This window comes from Tinamus guttatus, unplaced genomic scaffold (assembly GCF_059628265.1).
Source record: "Tinamus guttatus ecotype Peru unplaced genomic scaffold, ASM5962826v1 Tinamus_guttatus_pri_ptg000287l, whole genome shotgun sequence".
Lineage (NCBI taxonomy): Eukaryota > Metazoa > Chordata > Aves > Tinamiformes > Tinamidae > Tinamus > Tinamus guttatus.
This window is the reverse complement of record NW_028288821.1, coordinates 11062986-11085991: the sequence shown is the minus strand read 5'-3', so window position 1 is coordinate 11085991 and position 23006 is coordinate 11062986. Positions and strand designations below refer to the sequence as shown.

At 37.3% G+C, this 23006-nt stretch overlaps 1 protein-coding gene across 2 annotated transcripts in view; it reads left to right on the top strand.

The window, feature by feature from the left end:
• Positions 1-16605: 16605 nt before the first annotated feature.
• The window catches only part of PCDH11X (protocadherin 11 X-linked), a 389078-nt gene continuing 382677 nt past the window's right edge, over positions 16606-23006 (top strand). For both annotated transcript variants that reach the window (XM_088527587.1, XM_010223722.2), the window contains exon 1: positions 16606-17185. In XM_088527587.1, coding sequence (XP_088383713.1) covers positions 16646-17185 — 540 coding nt within the window. In that variant the 5' untranslated portion in view covers positions 16606-16645. The remainder of the gene's footprint in view (positions 17186-23006) is intronic.

Sequence of the window (23006 nt, the reverse complement as noted above, 5' to 3'; positions counted from 1 at the left end):
ACACTTATTGGGATTGCATTAACTCTGAATGGCTGTGGTTGTTCCTGGGAGAGTAAGAAGACACTGTGTTGGAAGCTGCATGTCTTCATCTTTTTATATGGTTCCTTAGTTTCAGTTCCATGAAGTCACTGTACAGACTGTTTAAGTAGGAATGGCAAAAAATAATAAATGAGAGGGAAAGTCAGGCTTGAAGAATTATTTCTGATTTTTACTTTTTACTTAGAAAATTTCTGTTATGTAAAGAGTTTTATTTTTTATTTTTATTACTCTTGTTTTTTGTCTCTGACAGTATGGCCTAAATTCATGCTGACATAAGTGATAATAGAATAGAACATACAATCTTTGTAAATGAAAGATACTTGAGACACAGAATTTAGATTATGAAGAACTGAAAGTGGTAATCAGAATTGATTGCTGAAGGTGATGTAGAAACAAAAATATATGTTTCTGGCCTTAAATCTAGGGATGCAGAGTGCAAACAATAAGTTTGTTCCTGAAAAATAGGAGTGAAGTAAAAAGTAAGTATGCACTTTCTGTATTTTTTTACTTTTCTGTTCCTGGCAGGAGAAGATTTAGTATGGATTTAATAATTTGCTACTATTACTTTCTTAGGAATATACAAAAACAAACAAACAAAACAGACAATTATATTACATTTTTGATGCAAATTTTGCCTTTCTAGCTGTAGATGTCTCCAAGTCCAGACATATTTTGTTGTGGAAACACTGGGCTTGGGTTTTCATTTGTAGCCATGTTTAAATGGCTACTTTCATGTTGGTAATACACAAGTCAGCACTTGCCTGAAACCTACCCAATGAAATCATAAACATTCTCAGAACCTGTGCAGAGTTAATTTGTATCCAGCAATATCAGTGTTTCAATATAGTATTTACTTTTGCCACTGGATGGTGAAGCAGTTCTATACAGTGTATTTTTCTTGTGTATGTAGCATAATCCTATTGTTTTGCCATATCCTGATAAGCTGAGCTAAATATCTATGGAAGGGCATTTTCTTTTATGGACTTGTCATGCAGTTTTACTAATAAACTGTTCTTTTTAGCTATACTGCAAACCTTATTATCATTATTCACACGGTATGTTCTGAACCTGTACGGAGGCTGCTCCAGCAGACCACTGTTGAAAGTATTTTTAATAGCTCTCAAAAGCCGTCTATTTAATCATACTGAAGTTGTGGTAAAAGCTTAAGGGAATAAGAGAGAAATGAGGTTCTTAGAGTTTGGGACTTTTTGTTTAAATTGAACATGCTGTTCCAAACAGAAAATGGTAAGTCTGAAATCTGTAGTTAGATTTTACTTCATGCAAAGTCATTTGCTACTTTGAAATTCAGGGGGTTTGCTGCCTACAAGCGCTAGGCAACCAAGAACATAGAGCAGGGTGAGGGCATCAGAGTGAACACGCCTGGTAAAGAGAGCGTGAAGGAACTTGCAGGGGGAAGCGCAGATCCCAAACCTCGCAGCCCTGCTCAGCCAAAGGGCTTTCTGTGCCCTGGAGGGAGGGCCTGAAGGCCTGTTCACCTCCTGGCAGACCCCAAAACGATGCCACAACGGGAGGAAAACCGCACACAGCAACCCCAGGGACCCAAAAAGGTTTACAAGAAATACAGTTGCAGTTGCCACCTTCTGCGATTTTATTTACAAATTGAAACTAGTTTTCATTAAATATTATGCCACTGCTTGTGTATTGTTGATAAATTTTAAAGAAACAGAGATTGATGTATTTTGTACTGTTATGTTTTCGTGCTACACTCAGCCTCATTCGATGTACTCTGAAATTTTCAACAAAACATTTTGCATGTAGTCGTTACTGACTGTTTTCCATTCAGACAAACTGCAGAATCTGCACAGAAGACAACTTTATGGAACACAAAAACATTTTAATTCTTTCCAGAATTCCAATCCCAGTATAGTTTCCTACTGTTTTATATTACCGTGTAGTAGAAGAACGTAACATCCCTTTTGTTTTCTCGTACTAATGTGACGTGTTGCTATACCCAAGCGCATTAATTCCGAATTGTCCTGGCTTCTCGCCTTGTGTTGTCAAGAACTCTAGGTGCTTGTCACCAGAATAAGAACATTTGTTAATTATGGTCATGGTTATTTTTATGTTTCTGTTAACAACATAATATCTCCAACTTGCATTTTATGGACTAACTTATTACATTTAGATTTGTTTCATCTGTAAATTAGGGATCCAGCCGTTACATTTATAGTATAAAACTACTCTGGATTCAAAAGGAAAGAAATAAAATGAAAAAGAAGGAAAATTTAATGGGCATAAAAGTAGTATAAATTAAGTTTCAAATTATTTTCCATTCAATAGTGAATTATTCAGTGTTTTGGTGTTAATAATTTAACAGGACCCAAAGTAAGATATCAGCAGGACATACATGGAATGGGTGGTAGTTCAAGTTTGATCTAAAAGGCTTGCCTTTGTAATGAAGTTGGGTTGAAGCTTTGATCTATTTATAATGAGTATTCTAAGGGTTTACTAATTATTTTAAACCTGAAGAGAAACTCCTAGACCATTTTTCAGTTTGAAGGGAACCAAAAATAAAACTTGCTGGAAGGTAAAGGCAGAAAGTCATAGAGTCAAGTCTTATATTTTAAAGTTAAAGCAAAATCACCTACTAAATATGGTGTCAGGGTTAGAAGGGAAAAATGGAGGGAAAAAAATATTCTCAACAGTTAGTGTTGTTTAAAAAAAGAACACAGCCCAGTTTCTCAAATAAATCAAGAATATAATAATTCAAATAAGTATGTCAGAAGTATTTTAAGTACCACCTGAACAACCATGTTTATATCTGTAACTAGACCGTTCATCAAATAATATGTAGTCTCTCTCAAGTGGAACTAGACATGTTTTACTAAATTCAGTGAGGTGTAGCTATTTTCTGCTAATTAATTACTGATTGATTATTTAAGGAATTGTCGCCAGGACCTAGATGGAATGGGTAACAAGACAGATTGTTACAAATTCAAATGAACATAGCTCTACGTGGCAAGTGTGCAATCCAAGAGTATTAGAGTTAGAATTGATCGTTTAATTAGTTGTATCCAGTAAAAAGTCAAGCACTGAAAAGCCCTTTAACTGCTCACTCACAGCATTTCACTTCCAAGGTGCAGTATTTTAGAGCCAGATAACACGCACTTAGCTGCACATCAGATTCTGACTGTGCACTCTATTAAGTAATAGGAGATTCTTCCAGTGTACTTCTGATTCCAGCAATTACGAGATACTTGGTTTGTCAAACATAGCGCTCAGGTAGGAAAATTTATAATGCCTTAATATTAGAGAAAGTTTATGCCTTTTATACAATAGGTTTTTTCTATGCAAGTATTTTGGATTGATATATGTAAGACCAAAAATAGTGTAACAACGAATCTCTCACCAATGCCAAAATTAACAATCTAATCAAATTAGGGCAATGGAAGTCTTGTCCAAGTCAAGGAAAGGCCAATACAAATCAACAGAATACAGTATAGGGCTATACCATTCTTCTAAATTAAATTATTCTTTGCTGCCATTTGCTTTATTGGGATTGTACTTGTATTGAAATTCTGTTGTTTAAAAATCAGGTATGAAAGTGGAGGAAGGGGGATTCTCATCCTTGTCAGGGCGATAAGATTCCTCATCTTTATCGGAAAAAAAGAACAGTTTGTAAATCAGCAATGACTCCAAGACACTGAGCAACGTATACAAATAACTTTTAGAAACCTGGGCTTCTTTAACTATTTGCCATGTTACAAGCTCCCTGAAGACGACTATAATTAGTCTTCTGCCTTACAAGTAATTATGAGTACCTGCAATTTAAAAAAAAAATTGTGCTGGAGATAGGATCCCTTGGGGGCTTATTTTCTTTTTAGAATCTCACTCATTTGTTTTTAGAAGATCTTTTCCACTAACTTCTACTCTTGGGATACTTTAAATGGAATGGAACAATCCTCTTTGATTGCTTGCAAAACCAGGTGAGACCAGAACCATCTCTGACAATGTTTTTCCTTCCCATGATTGCTTTGGAGTGAGTATCATAGACTTGTTAATCTGGATGTTTAACACTGTGCGCTAAAGAAAGAAACCTTCCATACCTGAATGTTGATGTTACTTTTACCCCTAAAGGATTACTCAGTAAGAATTAACAGATAGTATTTTAAGTGATAGGTACTATTTCTCAGTGACAGATTGGATCACTGAAAGTGATTTGCCTTAAAAAAAAACAAAACTTTTTATTTTAAAGGTTTTTAGATGCAGTTCAATTACTAAACTCAAATGAAGCTCAGTTAGTGTCCTAAGAGAAATAGGAATATGCAGCCTTAAAGATTTGAGCCTGTGGATAAAACAGTGCAGGACCCAGAAAGTCTCCTCAGGAGCTGGACTAGGTGCATGGTCCATCATGAGAATCATCTCAGTTTGTGCTGGCAAGAAATCTGGATGCGACCTTTTGACTTTGCATCCAGCTTTCTTAGGAAAACATTCCAAGCGCACAAGCTTAAAGGAGACAAATACTGGTCTGGTCATCAGCCTGGCCACTGAAGAACCAGGACTCCAGAGCTCCTGATGCGCAGCGAGCACTGTCCAGAGAGCTCCCACACTCACTTTTAGCCCTGCTCTGAGGGGCAGACAGTGGAGATGCACACTGTGTTACAGGAGCAAAAAAATGTCGGCTGTTCTTAAGCTAGAGGAATTTCAGAATTTGTCTGCCTTCTGTAACGCGCCAAGAGCAACCTAAGCAAAGGTTAACACTAATGCAAGAAACATGCTATGCTTCAGACACACCTTTTCTCTGGCCTTTTGTATAAATGCTTCAAAAGAATAGGAATAGTACAAAGCTGTTTATATATAAGCTCTGTGCTTGGCTCGGAGCCTACCTATACAAGGTCCTTTCAAGGACCCAGGGCCATTCCGTTTAAGGTTCCTTCATGTTGCCAGAGCATCACATCCACCTGCTAACATTAACCTAGCAACAAGACTGCAGATAAGCAATGGGGAGCGAATCGAGATTTCCCAGAAAGAGTAACAAATAACAAGCATTGGCTTTCCGGAGCTTGGAGTGGGTATGCTCACCTTGGCATTGTGTGCTCCCAAGAGCCTCACCCTCAAAGACAAAGTTAGGATGCTACTGTAATGTCAAATCAGAATCACTATAACAGTGCTGTTAAAAGTTAGCAGCTGTAATTAGTGGAGAATTTTGAAGCTGCAGTGTTGTATTGTCAGTTGTAACAGCTTTTAATTATCTTATTTTTTTCTTGAAAGTGATCGGCTTTGCAGTAGTTGAATGTGCTTTTATCATTTTTATTCTGGAAATGAGCTGACACATTTAATATAATTTAGACAGAAATACTGTTATTGCAGAAAACAATTGGAATCTGTGAACTTTTTAAAAGATTTTGAATACAGGAGACAGTCATACTGCTTAGAGGGATTTTGCCATCATCCAATTAAAATACTCCTCCATTCTCTCTAATACCATTCTATCTGGTCTTAAAATGCATAAGACTAATTACATTAGCCCACAGAGACTTGCATGGCTAATACTATTGGCCATTTCCTCAAATAGAAGAATTATAAATGATTAACCACTTTGCAAATAATGCCGGTATTTCTGTTGCAGAACTAGATTTGATACATAGATACACTGTCATTCCTCGAGTCCGCTTGCAGCACTCTGTGCTGCTCAAGCTTAGAACGGATGCCAGTGTTGAGATGGCAACTGCCAACTCCTTTGTCCTGCCAGCCTTTAGTCCATAAGGAAAACAAAACCTTTTGTTGCCATTTCTAATCCGGTCTTATGCTGTGGATAGAATAAAGACAGAGCTTTATAGATTAGCCTGATAATAAGACAAGCCTTATTACGTGTGTCTTGACTCCCTTGAAGTCCCTCCCTATCTGAAGAAATCGGATTTGTGGGGAAGAACCCAGGTTCTCCAGGAGCCGGCAGAGCTGTTGTTTGGCAGGCACTGGTCTTGTCACTGCGCAGGAGCACTCAGATGAGTCGCAGAAGAACCCGTCACCCAGGGGATGTTGCACAGTGGTGACAACAGCCAGACACAGACGTGTAATTAGGATCGAGTTCTTCCCCCGTTGTCATTCTGAAAGGAGTATCGCCAGGCAGCACGTGCAGCAGCGCGAGCGGTTCAGGCACCCCTGCAGCTGGCATGGTTTTTACTTCTTGTATCCTGTTTCACAGTTGATTCCTCAGGACTGGAAAAACCGAAATTTCCGTTGGCTTCTGGAGCCCTGCAGACCTGATAATGAATCCTCCCATCATGATTTATTATCCACTGCATCCCTGTTAGAAGCTGATTTAGACCATGTTTTTTAGTTCTGGGAATGCTCTATTGCCCCAGCATGAGGAGATAGTAGATGGTACCGATGAATTTCCATTTCATATTTTGTTAGATTCATATCTAAGATCCCATAACAGAAGAGATTCATGGCCATGTTATGATCTGGTTCATGTACTTAGTTTTTAATTATTGCAGCCATTAATGGCTCTATTCTAGAGTGCCCAGATTACTTTGGAAAAGGCAATAAATACTGTTTTTTTATGATATTAGTGTTTATGTAGGGATGATATCTATCAAATCAAAAAAGCATGAGTCATCAATCAAGAAGTAACGGATGGGTGTCCCTTATCTTGCTAACAGATACATCATGACATTGGTAGTAATTACAGTGTTCACAAAGCATAATTTCTTTTCACTGTGAAACTTCAGAATCCCACCAACTGCTGCAGTGGAACTTGATTGTAGTGAATTTTCACATTCTGTCAGAAATGAACTCTTAAAACTTGACAAACCAGGGAAGTTTCATATTTCCGCAGAGGAAAGATTTTCAAACATATTCAGGATTTACTTCCTGTTCCAGACTTGGAAAAGTATTTCTGGTTTAACACCTTAGAGTTTTTTTCTTTTTTTTTCTTTTTTTTTTTTTTAAAAAAAAAATATATATAAATGCCTGTGAAGGTGAATGCAGATGCAGTGCAATGTAAGGGGTGTTGGGTAGAACTGCACAACTAAATGGCCCCCAGCCCAATTGGCCCATTCAGTATCTTGGGGAAGGAAAATCTCCAAATATGTTCTTTAGCTAAGCTGTAAATAGGGACCATATTTTCTTAAATTTTGATTTAAAGCTCAAAAGACGTTTATTCAATGCTTTTATTTCTTTCCATATGAGTTCTCTGTGTGTGTATATATACATATATGTTCTAAATAAGTTTATAAATTGAACCAGAAAGAGGATTTGTGGTATTATGCTTTCCTGAGTAAATAGGTTTTAAAAGTAATATTTAACTTGGACTTTAAAAGTACTGGATACAAGTTAATATATTCTCAGTGCTGCAGGAAACTTAAGCCGTGCTGAAGTTCAGGAGCACTAAAGCACTGGGTTTGACTGAGGCATTTGTGATCTGACTTACTTTCAGCATGATTTATCAAATTGGAATAGTTGAGAAGCAGTCAGTAGAATTTAAATAATAAAATATTTTCAAGTATCATCTGACAACTTTGAACACAGCCTTTCCACAGGCTAAAAATCTCACTATTTCTACAAAAGCACTGAGGGTAATTTATAATTGAGTAAAGAAAGAAAGTAGTCTCTTTTACTTTGAGGGTTTATTGGCTTCTGCTTGAGATTATTGAGTTTTCATTCCAGTGTAGAGGAAAGCAGTATATCACCAACATGAAACAGAAAGCTTAATAGGCACTGTAGCTCTTGATGTTTATGGAAACTTTGCCAACAATCTCAAGAGAAGTTGAATTGCACCCTGAGATAGTGACACAAATGGAATTAAGGGGAAAACACCCCTTGGAATGGTAATGCCAAATATCTCATTCACAGTATTAAAATCCTACCTTGTCCTCCAGCTAATTAGATTAAATGAGAAATTAAATGTGGCAAAGGAAATGGGAAATCTTACTTACAGAAAAACACCACCATTTTATTTTTTCAGGAGCAAGTTTAAATACTTGGTTTTGAGAAATCTTACAGGTAGTTTCATTATTCTTTTTTTTTTTTAAAGAAACTGATCATTGTTAATAATAAAACGGTGTGTATTCCATGTTTAACATATTTATAAAAAATGGTCACAGTTTTGGTCTAAGGACCAATATATCATGGTAAGATAATTTTGATATCCAGTTGATTCTTGAAAAATAGTTAAGATCATTATTGAGTATTTGTGATTGTTAGGCACTAGGTGGCCTGCTTGCTAAAATATAGTAGCAAAGACTTCCACAAAGACAATTTGCAAAAGCACTTGGTAAAAATAAATAAAGTATTTTTATCTTGTAATAAAAGAAGGTGCATCTAAACTACCTTCTACCAATTAATATATGCATGGAGATCTTAAAGAAATACAATCTACCTAAAATCAACTTAGCACACAATGATTTTGGTCTTGCCTTGCAAAAAAGTAATCTCTAGATCCTCTCTGTTCGCTTGAGGAAAATCAGTAATTCATTTATATTGTTTCCAAAAGGCTCTGCTGCTGAGATATCAACCTACACATCCCTCTTTATTATTTTCCCACTACTGTAAAAGATCCACATTCCCCACAGAGAGAGGGGATGATAACCCCTTTCATGATTTCAGTACATTCTCCAAAATGATAATATTCGTTCTCTTGAGAGATGTTTAAAAGTGGCAAATACAATACAGTAGTAACATTTATTAGAACAAATGCATTCTACTCAGAAACATAAAAAACAATAATTGCAGTGATCAGTTAAAGAGTTAAATGCCACAGATGCATTTCAATATGATTATTCAACTTCTTTTTGTAATAATTTCAGTTCAAATGCAAGAACTTTTGAGTGCTACAATATTTAAATAATTTAATTCCTATATCAGAACATCATCTTTGAGAAATCTGGGATATTTGCCCTAGTCTAGGGCATATAATATAAATTGCATATAACACAACATTGGCATTTTGACAGATTGTTATTACCGAACAGCAAGTTTTCTTTCCTGAATACCACAGGTTTGAATTCTTAAGGTCTGAGCATCTGTAGTTTTACTTGAAATCAGTAGGAGTCCTGGCTGACAGTTATATACACAGTCAGTTGTTAAAGATTTGACATCTATTTATTTATTTATTTAATAATAAAGCAGTGTTACTAATACTTATACCAGTAATCGATGAAGCAGTTGATTTTACCACTAGTGTTTGTATATCTTGTAAAGTGAAATGTAATGATGTCCCTGTGTCATCTGTATTGATCAGAAGTGACTCAAAGTGAATTCTACTTCTGAAGAAAAATGCCTTTTCTTGGTGGGTTTTTAGAGTTTGAGCCATAATTAGCTGATGAAAAGTAGTAATTTATCTGTTTTCGTGATATTTCCGTTGAAACTTTAATACAAACTCCCAATCTACAGAAATAAACAAGGTATCTTTGGTCATTTCTGCTTGATTGAAACAGGCAGTGTGACACCAAAATGTGAAGCATGATAAACTTTGCAATAGGATTCTACGTTAGTCAGAGATTCTGCCTGTTGTGATTGCTACACCTGAAATCATGTGGATTTTGTGTTGTTCTTTTTTTTTACATTTAAATAATGAGTTATTATTATCAAATGATGAAGCCACTCCATTTATATGCAAAACTAGCTTTTTTTTGCTTGGATTTACAGAGCACAAACATGGCTTTTAGCCAAACATACAAAGAATACAATTCTATGTGAAACTTTAGTCTGATCATGAACATTATCCCTTTAACATTTTCCCCATTTAATTCCTACTTTCAAGAACTCCATTTTCCTCAGAAATGCTCTGTGTGGTGATTCAATAATGATAAAACCTGACATGCCCATAATCTGTAAGAAAGTGCTCTTCAATATTATTTTTAACTGTTTTTCCATGAAGATCGAAGAACCGCTAGCCTCTTTATTTGTAGATGTGTGCTGATCTCATTATCGATGTGCTGATATCTTTTTTTTTAATAAAAATAACTTTTCAAGTTGTTCATCCTCTTGCACTTTGTCAGAAGAATGCAGAAAACAGGGAGAATTGCAAATAATATTTTTATTATTTATCCCAATATTTTCTATTCTAGATTCCAAGCCTGTGTCTGTACCACATCAGAAGTAGCCATATTATCCTCATGAATTTTATGCATCTTGAAAAAAAATTGAAATACACTTTTTGATACTCTTTAAGTATTAATACTGCCCTAATAACAATAAAAATGTGAAAAATATTTTACATTTCCACCTACAGCAAACATGCAATTCAAGCAGTGCTCTTCATATACCACTAGAACATGTTTTTTTTAGTACTGAGAAATATATTTAAAATTTACTAGATATTTAATTCACCTTTCAATAGCTATTACATCTTTACTAGTTAATATCAAGTCATTAAAAGTTCTGTCCTACTCCATTGGTATATAAAGTGCTAAATTTCGTTGCAGTTCATACCTTACTTAGTACATGTCTTTCGTCCCAAAGTTATATTAAAGAATGTGAAAAAATGATTTTGCAAAAATTGGAGTATGAAATAATGAGCTATCTTTTTATTATTGTTATCATTAATTACTTCCATTCAGGGTCATTTTATGCTACAAACATACAACAAGGAGACAATTTTTCCTTAGAAAAACTTGTAAGAATTGGAATAAGAACAACAGATAATTAAAGACGGATGGAGCTGGGTCTGGGTCACAAGGAAATAATCAAATGATGATGATGATCATACTAAATTTGATTTTTAAATGTGTATATTTTATATACATATTATAAATATGTATGTATTTAGGGACATGAAAGGTAAATTCATGCCTTTAATAATGTGACATATGAATTAGTAAGTAAGACTTGATGTAAATCCTATTAACTATAATCAGCTGGGATCAAACTCAGATGCCATTGCTCTCCCACTTAATACATCACAAAAAAATCTTATTCCAAACTGCTTTTCATTTCCCTCTGTATAATTTTCCATTGTTAGTGGAGAAAGGATGGTTCACTTTCTCCCATACATTTTTTCTAATACCATGCAATGCTGTGGTTGGTCTCAGTAATACTTTTTATGTGTATAGCACCATTCACTTCAAAAGATCCCTAAAGTGCTTTACAGACTCTAAATACAAGGATTTTTCCTTCTGCCACTAAAAGTCTGTACCGACAGTGTGGCACTAAAGTGGCTTTGGGAAAGCAAGCACATAATAATTTATCCCGTTGAACCCGGGAACCATGGAAATATATGTAGGCCAGGCTGGAATAACTTGGGCTACAATTTGCAGAGGACACCACAGCAGATATATCCTTATCCATGTAAACTTTCCAAAGAAAAAAGAAACCAGCTTTCCCCCCTCATCCCCCATTAAAACCGGTAGCACAGTTAATAGCCACCAGAGGTGTGTGGCATCTCCATTATTTGCTTATTTAGCATGAACGTGATGAAGGTTTTTCCTTCTCAGCTCATGAGGAGGGTGAAGGGGGTTGTTCTCTTGGGTGTGCTGTGGCTGCAGATGGTCACAAGGGGCTCAGTCTGTGGCAAGTGGCGGCCAGTCCCTTGGGGCTGCGCAATGAGGGACGTGAGGGTGGGATCCCCCGACAACCTTCTCAAAGGTGGTGGGGAAGGAGGCGGCTTTGCCTCGTGCTGCCCTGCTGTGGGGAAGCCCCTCATGGGGCCATAGCTCTGTGCTGGCTTTGATGTGGCCTGAGGCAGCCGTGAGGGGAGGTGATGAAAGAAGAACTACAAAATGGTGGTAGCTCCACCTCCCCCCACCTCAACAGCTTTTGCTGTAGGACCTTTCGAAGCCCAAGGTGGTGCCTTTGCTTTTGCGTTGGGCTACTGAGAGGGAGAAGCTTTGTGGAAACACCTCGAGGGGCAGTGTGGGGAGCAGTTAGGCCTCCGAACTGGTGCTGCTTTAGGAGAGCCTAGAGTGAGTGGAGCAGCTTCTCTGTGAGACTGAGTGACCAGGAGCTTATTTATCCTCCCCTCGCAGGTCTGTCTTGTGCAGGGTTTTCTCTGTGAAATGTTCATGGTTTTGGGAAGGGGCTTCAGGAGACCCATCTAGTCCAGTCCCCCTGCTCAAGCAGGGCTACCTGGAGCCCTTTGCCCAGGCTGTGTCCAGGCAAACTTAGTTTAATTCACATTTAGACCTGCTGACCTAAGGGCCTGAAATCCTATGTAATAACTATTCGTTCTTCTGCTAATGAATAAAAAAAAATTCTAGTCTGAAGACCTCCATGGGGATGGTGTTGCTGTTAAGTTTCTTTTCATTTCTGCACTATAAAAACTTTGGCTTGAAGAAAAGGAATTTAGAAACATATTTTGCTGTTGTGGAGTGTTTGCAAGGTTATATGTCTGCCTGAATTGTGTGTCAATTTTACTGACAAAAATAGCAAGTAAAAAGTCTAAGTTATAGATAGTTATTAATTATAATTTTAATAAGGAACCTAATAAATTAAGGACTGCACAACATATGTAATTTGTATGCATGCACATACTCACTCATGAGCCTGTCAAGATAAGGTGCAGAAATGTCTGTTTTCCAACAGCCTTAAGGAGGTTGGAATACAGATAATGAAATACATCTTTATAGATGCATTTTTTACTATGATCTCCTGATCCTATTTCATGTAGACTTACTGATAATTTGTTAAGCAAGGGATAGGGTGCAAGTTCTTTCTTTCCTATTTTTGAGGCTTGTGGGAGTTTTGTAAGAACTTACTATGAAAACTTGTTGGTGCAATTAGACTTTTGGGAGTATGTTCTGCTGAAGTTAAGAGAAACTCAAGGCCCTAAGTACAAATTTAAGTGATTAAAAGTTATGCCCAGAATGAAGGGGCTTCTGTTATCAAATCAAGCCTTAACCCAGGAATTTGCCATTTTTTTCATCGTCTTCCTTTCTGGAACTTTGCATAATAAATGCACAGTTCTAGAGTTTTTGGAGGTATGTAACAAGGTTTATAAAATAATATAAAATATGGTTGTTTATATAAAGGTCATTTTTCCAAAACAGCTTTTTTTTAAAGAAAAATGAGAATATGCATAGTTTATATTTTCTAAAGTTTTGGGAAGAAAGTTCCCATGAATGGAGCTTCTGGTTCATCCTGGACCTTGTAGGCTTATTACCACTTTCCTATTTCGTTACTTTTTGTACTTGGTTACAAATTTTTCACCATCTGTTTTCATTCACTATCTCTCTTCTGACAGTCACTTTTAATGTCTTGTTTTGTCTGACTTTGTCATCTCCATTTGATGGAGATTTCCTCAGTTGTTTTTTTAGATTCGTATTTATATTCGAAGTTTCCACTTTATGGCGTGTGTATGTACAATATGTGGTGATGTAGGCAGAGATGAGAGGTTGAATTTTGTGTATCATTAGAAATGATTCTGGTGTCGTAAACATCTCTGAGTGTTAGAGCTTCTGGCTACTTTGCGTTGCTTTTGCCATAGTGTTCCCACCAGTGCTGTGACACAAATGACATACGAATTTATTAAGAGGTTTCTTTAAGAACAAGTTTCACTCGGGTGTAAGGTATTCCTTCCTGTATCTAGAAAGAAAATGTGAATTGTTGGATATTTTTCCTCTTAAAGGCCCATGTCTGTGAATATTAAAGATCCAAAGCTGTTCCTAGTTGCTTAGATAGGTAGCTAAGAAGCATTTTTAAGTATTTCAAATTCAGAATATCTGTGCTGTTACCAGACAACATAAGCCATGTTAATATTTATATGGCATTGTTAACTAAATTCTAATAATTACTCTTTTATATAACATAATTTTTAAGTAAAATTATTCTAGACAATAGAACATGCATAATAATGTAATTCTAGGAAATACCATCCTCAGGTTGGTAGACCAATCTCTTGAGTCCTTTTCTTGCTGTTTTATAATTTCTAAAAATCCACTGGAGTTATAACTATCTGCTACAGGACTACTTGCTAGTTACTTTTAATTTAATTATCTACTAGTGCTACCACCACCCTCAGAATTGTTTTGGAAAACTTTTCCTGAAGTTTTTAGGCTGTTAGACTTGGGTGCTCATCCTGAAAGTGCCTTATAAATCTTCCTTCATAAAATGCGAACTTATTTATTCAGTGTAATTAAAGTTTCCCATAACCTCAAAACCAGAGTGAGAGAGGAGCAAAGCAGCATTTATTGCCTCATGAATCATTAAAATATATTAAAACCTAAGAGTAGTTAGTTGATTATATGCATCTCTATGTAATACTGTTACAATATTGTAATTTATAGGTAATTTTTGTGTCAGTGTTGTCACTGAGAAGTTTAATAGGGGTGCTGAAATTTGGTTTAATTTTATTTTAATCCTCCAGCTCAGAAGTTAACTACAAGTTTAAAATCTTCCAGAGAAGACAGAACGTGGTGTGTTTTCCAGTTTTATAGTATTTCAGTTTATTTTTTCACTTTTTCTCCTCTACTGGAGGTTAGTACTGCTTTCCAGTAAGTGTAATACATGCACATTCTGAAACCCTGTTTTGATGGGAACATTTAAATATCAACGCTTCACTGTAACCAGAACACTTTTATTGCTGTTGTGCATGGCAATACTATAAATGTGTTATTTTAACAATTTTAACAGTAGTGGATATAAAATCATTTGCTGAAATTACATCTTCTTGCTGCAGATTGAGTAGCAGTGCCCAATTCCTTCAGTAGGTGTGATGATTGCTGGAGCTGCTTTGATAGAAATATAATAAACCTCAATTAAAAAGAAGTCAATATATTTGTACTGTCACAGTGCTTTCATTAAAATCATGCTGTTATCATTAATGATCATCAGTGTATCCTGATATTCTTTATTTTCTCTTTAAAAGAATGTTAACATTAAATGGGTTTGTAAAATGCTTGTTTATATTATGCTATTGCTTCCCTGAGTGGCTGTTCCATGTGTTATGGTGCCTTACTCTTGAGTCACCAAAATCCTGCAGATGATGTGGTACCTATGCCACACAACCTGCATATCCAATTCACACCCGTGTGGTGATCTCGGGTTAATTGAATGGCTCCACTAAGCTTTTTAATGAGTTCAGGCTTGTGTGTTAGGATTTCTTTTCATTTCATCTTGCTCCTTTCGTGGAATCGGGAAGCCAGTAAATCCTTGACAGTTAAATCACGCTGATGTAGAAAGAAGCACTTTGCCAGTTGAGCTGAGGTGTTAAAACAAGTTGCTCCCTTCCCGTAGCTCCCGGTGCGAGGCAGGTTACCACTCCAGAGGTGCAGGGGAATAACTGTTAGTGCTCCTCGTGTGCTTCGCCGCAAAGCCAGGCAGGGTGGTGGAAATTACCCTGGAAGTGGCATTGCTGAAAGGCACTAACTGACAGGTGGAGACAATTACTGCCTTCAGTAATTCCTTAAACTACTGCGACTTGATCTGCAAGAGTGAATTTATGCTATAAAATGGAAAACAAAGTCAGAAAAGAGAAGAAAAGAAGTTAAATTTTTATATGAAAGATGAAAAGAAGTCAAGAAGTTAGTAGCACAGGTATTATTGGAAGCAGATGCTAAGATGGCATGAGCTAAAACATCATTGACTAGAAAATCAATTTAAAGGAAGCTGTTGCCCTTCTATGCAACACAGACTGTCTGAGGTGATCCTAGGTTCTGCAAAGGCCCTTACCCGTGGAGCTCTATGTACTTGTGTCTTCATAGAATCATATGGGTTGAAAAAGACCTTTAGATCAAGTCCGTGTCAGAAAGGTAATACTGGAATCTTCCTCCTCCCTCCCATAAGCAAAAGAAATCAATACTATAATAGAAATTAATGACAAATGAGTTCACCCTTGATGCTAGGAAAAATCCTCCAGCTTCAGCTCTCAAGTTAAAAACTCTGGATGTTCAGCTGTTGTCTTCCTCTGCTGGGGCTTGTCCACTGCTCTGATCAATTCAGACATGTCACCCAAAATTCAGTGCCTGGAATAGTGATATGTTTAACATTAGGTCAATTCTTGCCTTTCTCAAAGAAAGGGGCTGTCGTATTTGTGCCTGTAGCTGTGTTAGATATTTCCACCCATTGGCTAAAGTTCACTAGATGCCTACACATTGAGTTTTGATATTTAAAAATACCTGGCTTTCTTTCCTGTTATCAAGTATTGCATCATTTTGTCTGTGTAAAAATTGGAGGAAAATTAAGGAAAATTTTCTTGATTGCCCAAGTCGAGTGAGGAGTATAAAAAGAAATGTTTTCAGCAGATGGCTGCTTGTAGATTTCTTACCTACCTCTTTCTTTAGAGACAAGAGGAAGAAATCAAGGGCAATGTTGGCAATAGGTTAAAAGATTTTTTTTTTTTTCCTTTTTCTTGAGGAGCAAAAGAAAATCTCAAGCAGAGGAAAATGCAGTCTTTATTTGTACTTATTTGTTCATAATTCTGGTCCTAATCTAAAAATTTTACCTTGGTGTTTAGTAAGAAGGTTTGAATAAAAAAAAAAAGAGTTTTATAATGGTTTGTGAAATATCTTTTTCTTGATTTGGGTTTTGCAGCAGTTTAGGTTACTTGTATTGGGAAAGATCCTCTTTCTGTTACTTTAAAACTTTTAATTAAATTAAAAAATACAGAATACAGTTTTCTTAATTTGTTTAATAATAAGTTTTAATTCTTTTCATTTTTCCAGCTACTCTTGGTCTTCTGCATGAATATCCATTAGTCATTCTGGAGATGGACTTGCTGTTTGGAACCTACCTCTTGGCAGTCTTATTAGCCTGCATTATATTCCAATCTGGTGCACAGGAGAAGAATTATACAGTGCGGGAAGAACTGCCTGAAAATGTCCTGATTGGCAATTTGCTCAAGGATCTTAACCTAACACTGGACCCAGACGTGCCCCTTTCCTCCCCGCTTCAGTTCAAGCTTGTGTACAAGACTGGGGATATTCCGTTAGTTCGGGTGGAGGAAAACACGGGGGAGATATTCACCACCGCAAACCGCATCGACCGCGAGAAACTCTGCTCCGGCATCGTGAGTGAGAACCGCTGCTTTTATGAAGTGGAGGTTGCTGTTTTGCCTGATGAAGTCTTCAGATTGGTCAAGATCAGATTCCTAATTGAGGATATAAATGACAATGCGCCTCTCTTCCCCTCAACAGTTATTAACATCTCTATCCCTGAAAACACAGCGATTAATTCTCGCTATTCTGTTCCATCTGCCATTGATCCTGATATTGGTGCCAATGGTATTCAGCATTATGAGCTCCTTAAGGTGGGTTTCTTCCACTTTTCTTATGTTTTTGTGTGTCTTTGTGTTACTTTGAACCCACAAAAGTTGTCAGTTGTCACCAGCCCATTAAAAATAGCAAGCTGTGTTCCATAGTAGTGTTACACTGTAAATACCTGTCCTGAAATCTGAACTTAGACCTGGAGCCCATTACAGCATGCCATATCTTACTGTGTAGACTTATGTATATGTGTTTGATGTGAGTAATGTGATTCCCAAGTAAAGGATTCCTTCCATTTGATTCTCATAAGCAGAGATTTTAAAGCAAGGAAGAAATGCATCCTAAAGCTGTTAGTGCTGAGAGGCTGAAAACACCTTCACTTCCTTGGTTTGCTGAACTGACAAACCGTCCAATGGCTTCCTGCCCCAAACCACATGTAATCCACATCACTGACTGCAAAAATATGCAATGTGCAGGCCAAGACAGACTTGATGGCTTAATAGCTAGTGTGCACTAATATCATTGCTTACTATCAGGTTAATGAAAAGAAAATTCTGCCTTATTTCTCTTAAATTTCTTGTTGCTTCAGTCCCTTGTGGAATTGTGGGTGCTACGGACAGAGAGGAAAACAGGAGGTGCTGTTGTAATAAACTTCTGAAGTTTTTAGTTCCTAGGTTGCATTGAAAGTAGACAGACCTCCGTGGTGCAGTAGATGGTGGAATGTCCAGTAAGATACAAAGTCCTCTTTATCCCATATTTTCACTAAGAATCTGGGATAGCAGAATACTAAATAGATAATAATAATAGTAAAAAATTAGACCAGAAAAAAATAAAAATTTGGGCTAAAGAAAAGGTGGTGAAATAATAAATATACTGTCTGAATAGGGAAATATATCCAAGGCAAATATGCTGTTATTCAAGGAAAAGGAGAACTATGGGAAAACAGCAAAACTGGGAGTCCTGGGGGACTGAGTGAGCAACACATCTGATAACTTGAAAAATAAGACTGCTGTTGTGCAGCATGTTGGACTGCATGTTCAGAAACATCATGTAACAGATCAGCAAAGTGATAGAATATCTGTACCACACAAGTGAGAGCTTGTCTGAAATACAAACTGCAGCTCTGTACAGCTCCTTACCTAAAGTAAGGCAGAGGAAATTTGGCCCTGTCTAAAGATCTAATGTGATGTGAGATGTTCCAGAAAAGAGAAAATTAATTTGCTATTTTGATAAAATAGTTCAGGAAAATTTTTATAAATTTATTTAGGTGTCCCTGAATTTTTTTCCAAATAATAGTCTAACAAGAGTTATGGGATACATATTGTAAAATCTTGTGCCAGGTTTGCTACAGCCAAAATAATTCATACAGTGATAGCCTGGTCTTCTACACAAACTGGCTATATTGTTCTCTTGCATGTTTATGTGGTAATTTGAGTTATTCATTGCCTTTCTTCAAAAGAACCACCAGTTTCATGTATCTTAGAAAATACCAGTAAGTGCAAGAAGCAATTTGCATCGACCACCAGCACCATGTGGAATAGTAACATCCGCATGTTATTCCCTTCAAATCCCAGTAGTATGTTAATTCCCAAAGTGAATAAGAAGGAGGGAAGAAAAAAAAAAGTGGTGGAAATGAAGATTTCTGGTAAGCAGTAGAAATTCTTGTGCAGAAGACTCAAGTATATGAAGTTCTCTTGATGAATTCTACATAAACTTTGTGAAGGGGAGAAAAAAGGGCTGCTTCTTCAGCAAGTAAAGATAGAAGCTGTGGTTGTAGCTGTTGCTTGGATGGATCATCTTTGCTTTGGGAGAGAGGATCTGGGTGGTTTCAGAGAGGGCGAGGTCCAACTGATGGGGAGTTCAGGCGCAAGGACAAGATGTGTGTCTGGGTAGGAGCTCCAGCAAGCTGTTCAGGACACAAGAAGTGCAAAAATGTGCTCCTGTGCCCAGCTTTCTCAGGTAGTTGTCACGTTGCCATGAGGCTGTGCTGCAAAATGGAAAAGAGATATCAAAAGCCATTTTGTTAGCTGCCAACTACCCATGAAATTTATTTTATTAATAGCCAAATCATATGGTGCTACTTCATGTTTAAAAAGAGGTGACTGAATATTTCACAAATTACATTTTTAGGTCCAACATTAATTCCTTTAGTGACATGATCCTCAATTTTTTTTTCCTAGTCTCAACAGTTTCATTTGGGGGCTGCTTTGATTCCAGTTTACCCGTGGCAGACTTTTTTTCCCCACAACTTCAGTGATCTGAGATTCATATTTTTTCACCTGAATATATATGTGTGCATGTATATTGTCCCATTACAATTACAGGAATTGGAGATTGCTGTGATGGGAGTATTTGGCGAACAGATGAATTGGACCAGTTTTAAACTTTAAAGCAAGATTTCACTAAGCTCATTTGCGAACAGCGTATTTCATGATAATAGTCTGTTCTCACACATCAGCCATTATCACTAAATACTGCAAAACTCTTGGTCTTCAGCAGTAGTATCCTACATTAGCTGTGTGTATAGAGTGCTGTAGTGATATAGCTAAAGCCTTTGCCTCTTTGCCTGGAGCAATGTGATCAGTCATGAGAGCTCTTTAATGACAAGTGGAAGTTGGAGTGGAAGTGTCTCTTTTCCATCTTTCCTTGGTCGTATTCGGTGTTTGTTTCTTGTCCCAGTGCTGTCTTTGTTGTTTGTTTTGCTATTCCTGCTTTTTGTATGTTGGGTAGGATGCCCTGTCTGCTGCTTTGTGCTTTGTTCTTTATCCTGCTATCACTTGGTTGGCACTTACGTGCAGTTCCGCAGGCCTCGAGGTCTGGCCTCTCCGAGGTGGGCGGTCGCAGTGCACATACGCTTAGGTAAAATGCCTATCCGTTGTCTGGCTGTGCCATTAAATACTGCTGCTGGTTACACTGTTTTAGTATATTTAAATATACATATTTATATATTAATATACATATAAAATACTTATAAATATATGTATATGTGTTCAAGATATTAAGTAAAGCTTGGTTAATATACGAATAATTTACAGGTGACGGAAGCTGCTGCTGTGACTCTGAGGTTTTCATGTGAAGCGTTTCTCGAGTTTTCTGTTAGATGTTAATAAGGGGAGCTGTTCCTGAGCAATTTTTGAACAGAGGGATTTATCCAGCAGGAATACATTGACTTTCATCTATCTCTGTTATAATGGTTTGTGTGGATTATATGTAATCTATGTGGAGAACAGGACTGTGTCTCCTCCCCCGTTCCCCATGGCAGCAGGCATGGGAGAGGTGATGGATTTCGGCACCCCAGAGCGGCTTTCGGAGGTGCTGGGCTGGAGGAGCGCTTTGGGCAAGCTCTGTGGCCACTCGCTAGTGCGTGGGGCTTAATAAATAGCAAGTTGTAGATACTGCTTTTCTGAGGTATCTTTCAACTGTGCTTAAATAGGAAGAGGTTTTCTAGGACAGACAGGTGCCTTTTGAATGAGGTTGAGCAATGTTTTGCTAGCTTCACAATGGTGATGGGGAATAGGTCAGAACTAAAATGTCTTTCCCTGTCAGTGCTAGAAGGTTACGGTATTTGCCTAATGTAACATAGCCTCTTTCTTTTTCTTTTTTTTTTTTTTTTTTTCCCCCCCACATGGGTAGTGTCTTCTCCCTGCCTTTTTCTGCAGACACACGTAGCTAATTGCCATCCGAACCGACAGGAATTCCGAGTCCCTTGAACACTCCTGACTCCCACCTACTGGCCTTGCAGACTTCAAAAACAGCCCTTGTTCATATAAACCTGTCTCCTTTCATATCCATTTGTAGAAGCTAAAGTGTCACTGAACATTTCTGTTCACTGTTGGTGCTTTTACCTTACAAGTGCTTCAGGATTTTGGTTTCTGTATAATTTATTTTACTCGTGAAGTAGTCATGCTCTGTGCAAATGGACTAGATTTGAAATTTGAGGTTTAGGGCTATAGGGAAATGCATCATCTTACCCTATCAAGCAAGTAATTTGAAAATTTGAGCTTCAAAAACACTAAACTTACGTTCTTTGATATGTGAGTCAATGGAGATTGTTTTTATGCTGTTTGATCCAGCTCAGGATGCCTGTGCTGTACAGCTGTGGTTAGGGAAAGCCTTTTTATCTTTTTGGAAGCCTGAGATCAGTTGGTTTCAGTGAGGTAGGAACTTTTAGGATGCAGTGATCTTAGCACTAATCTTGTAAGTGCATGCCCTCTACTCTAGAAATCAGTTACTGAAAAGTAGATTTATTTTTAGAACTTAATGATTTTACTTTTCCTTGGGCTTCTGCTTAAGTAGAGCTGATTTTATTTCTTATCTATGCAAAACACCTTGCATGCCTGTCCCCAAATATTTGTTGTATTATTGCATTGCATTATTGCAGGGACATAAATTATTTGATATATGTCATACTCTGATACCTTCCCATAAAAGAAACTTGTAAAGGGCCTATCCAAATGCTGATAACCTAGGACTCTGTTCTGCACAGCGTCTTTTTGATAAGTGTTTTAAAGAATCGATGAGTTCAATGACTTAGAATAGGATTTGTTTATGTAACCCCAGTTATGTTGTTGCTGCAAAAAAAGAAAGAGAAGGGGAATTAGTATTGCATGTTGTAACTTAATGCTAAATAAACCCTAATGTCTAAGACCTGGTTATCTTATGATGTAAAGTTATGTTAAAATAAATGATTCAGATACAAAGCAATAGGGCACTTGCCCAGCTTTCAGTTTGTATGAAAATAATTGTCTACCCACCACTGTTTCTTTGTCTGGATCAGGTAGTTTTGGCTGGGTGGATAAAAACACAACAACTCGAAATATAAAACTGCTTCTGAGTAGGTAAAAACTCCACCAGCACTAACGGGTGGTAGTTTGCGTTCCGCGACTCCGGAGTCGAGGTAATTGCTTCTTGGCGGTTGACACACGGGTCCTTGAGGGCGGTTTATGGCATCCTTGCTGTAAACCTGTCAGGTTCCATTATCCTAACACCCCTTCAGGGGGCTAACCAAAGACTGGAGGAGAAAGCCTAGCTCCCAGGCACGGGGAGTGCAGCGAGTTAGGCTGAGGGACAAGTTGTTGTATCTCTCTGCATTCAAGGCTCTGATTTTCACACTAGCTGTCACGAAGCAATAACGTATGACTTAGCATGGCTCTGTGTGGAAAAGATGATAGACTTGAGCTGGAAGGCACATATCTGTCAAACAGAGATCTTCCCTTCATCTATCTTACACGAGTATTATCGTTTGCTGATGTCCAGACAGATCAGTCCATTAGTTAACACAGATGTGGTGATGCTTCCTGAGTGTACCAGGCTGGGGGTTTGTTTACACAGTGCTCTTGAAACCAAATACACAAACAACAGCTAAAAATCAACTCTGCCCTTTTGAGACACGTTGAGTAAAAAAAAAAAAAAAAAAAAAAAAAAAAAAAAAATCTATATGGGGAGACGCTGCCAATTACAAAATCTATAATATCCTTTGCAATAAATCCTAAAAGTAGTAACAGAAAACTGTATATCTTTACCAAATTATACTTCAGCTTGCATCTATGTAAAAGTGTGTGTATTGGTAGTGTTTAAAACATCTTGAGCTGCATTTGCACAGTATTGATGATGGAACTGCAAATGCACTCTTGAAGTCACAAAAAGTGTAGGTTACGATTAGGCAATTACATTGAACTGTTCTCTGGTGAATTTCTACATTTGTATTTAACATAGCATAGCAATGCACTGAAGAAAATGTATGGAAAAATACTAAATGCCGTATTCAAAGTTAGTAAAGTCATGGTTTATGTAAAATAATTACTTGGGTACCAAGATTTCTAGTTTCCACGGTATCTGAATTACAGATACAATCTGTAGTAGTGA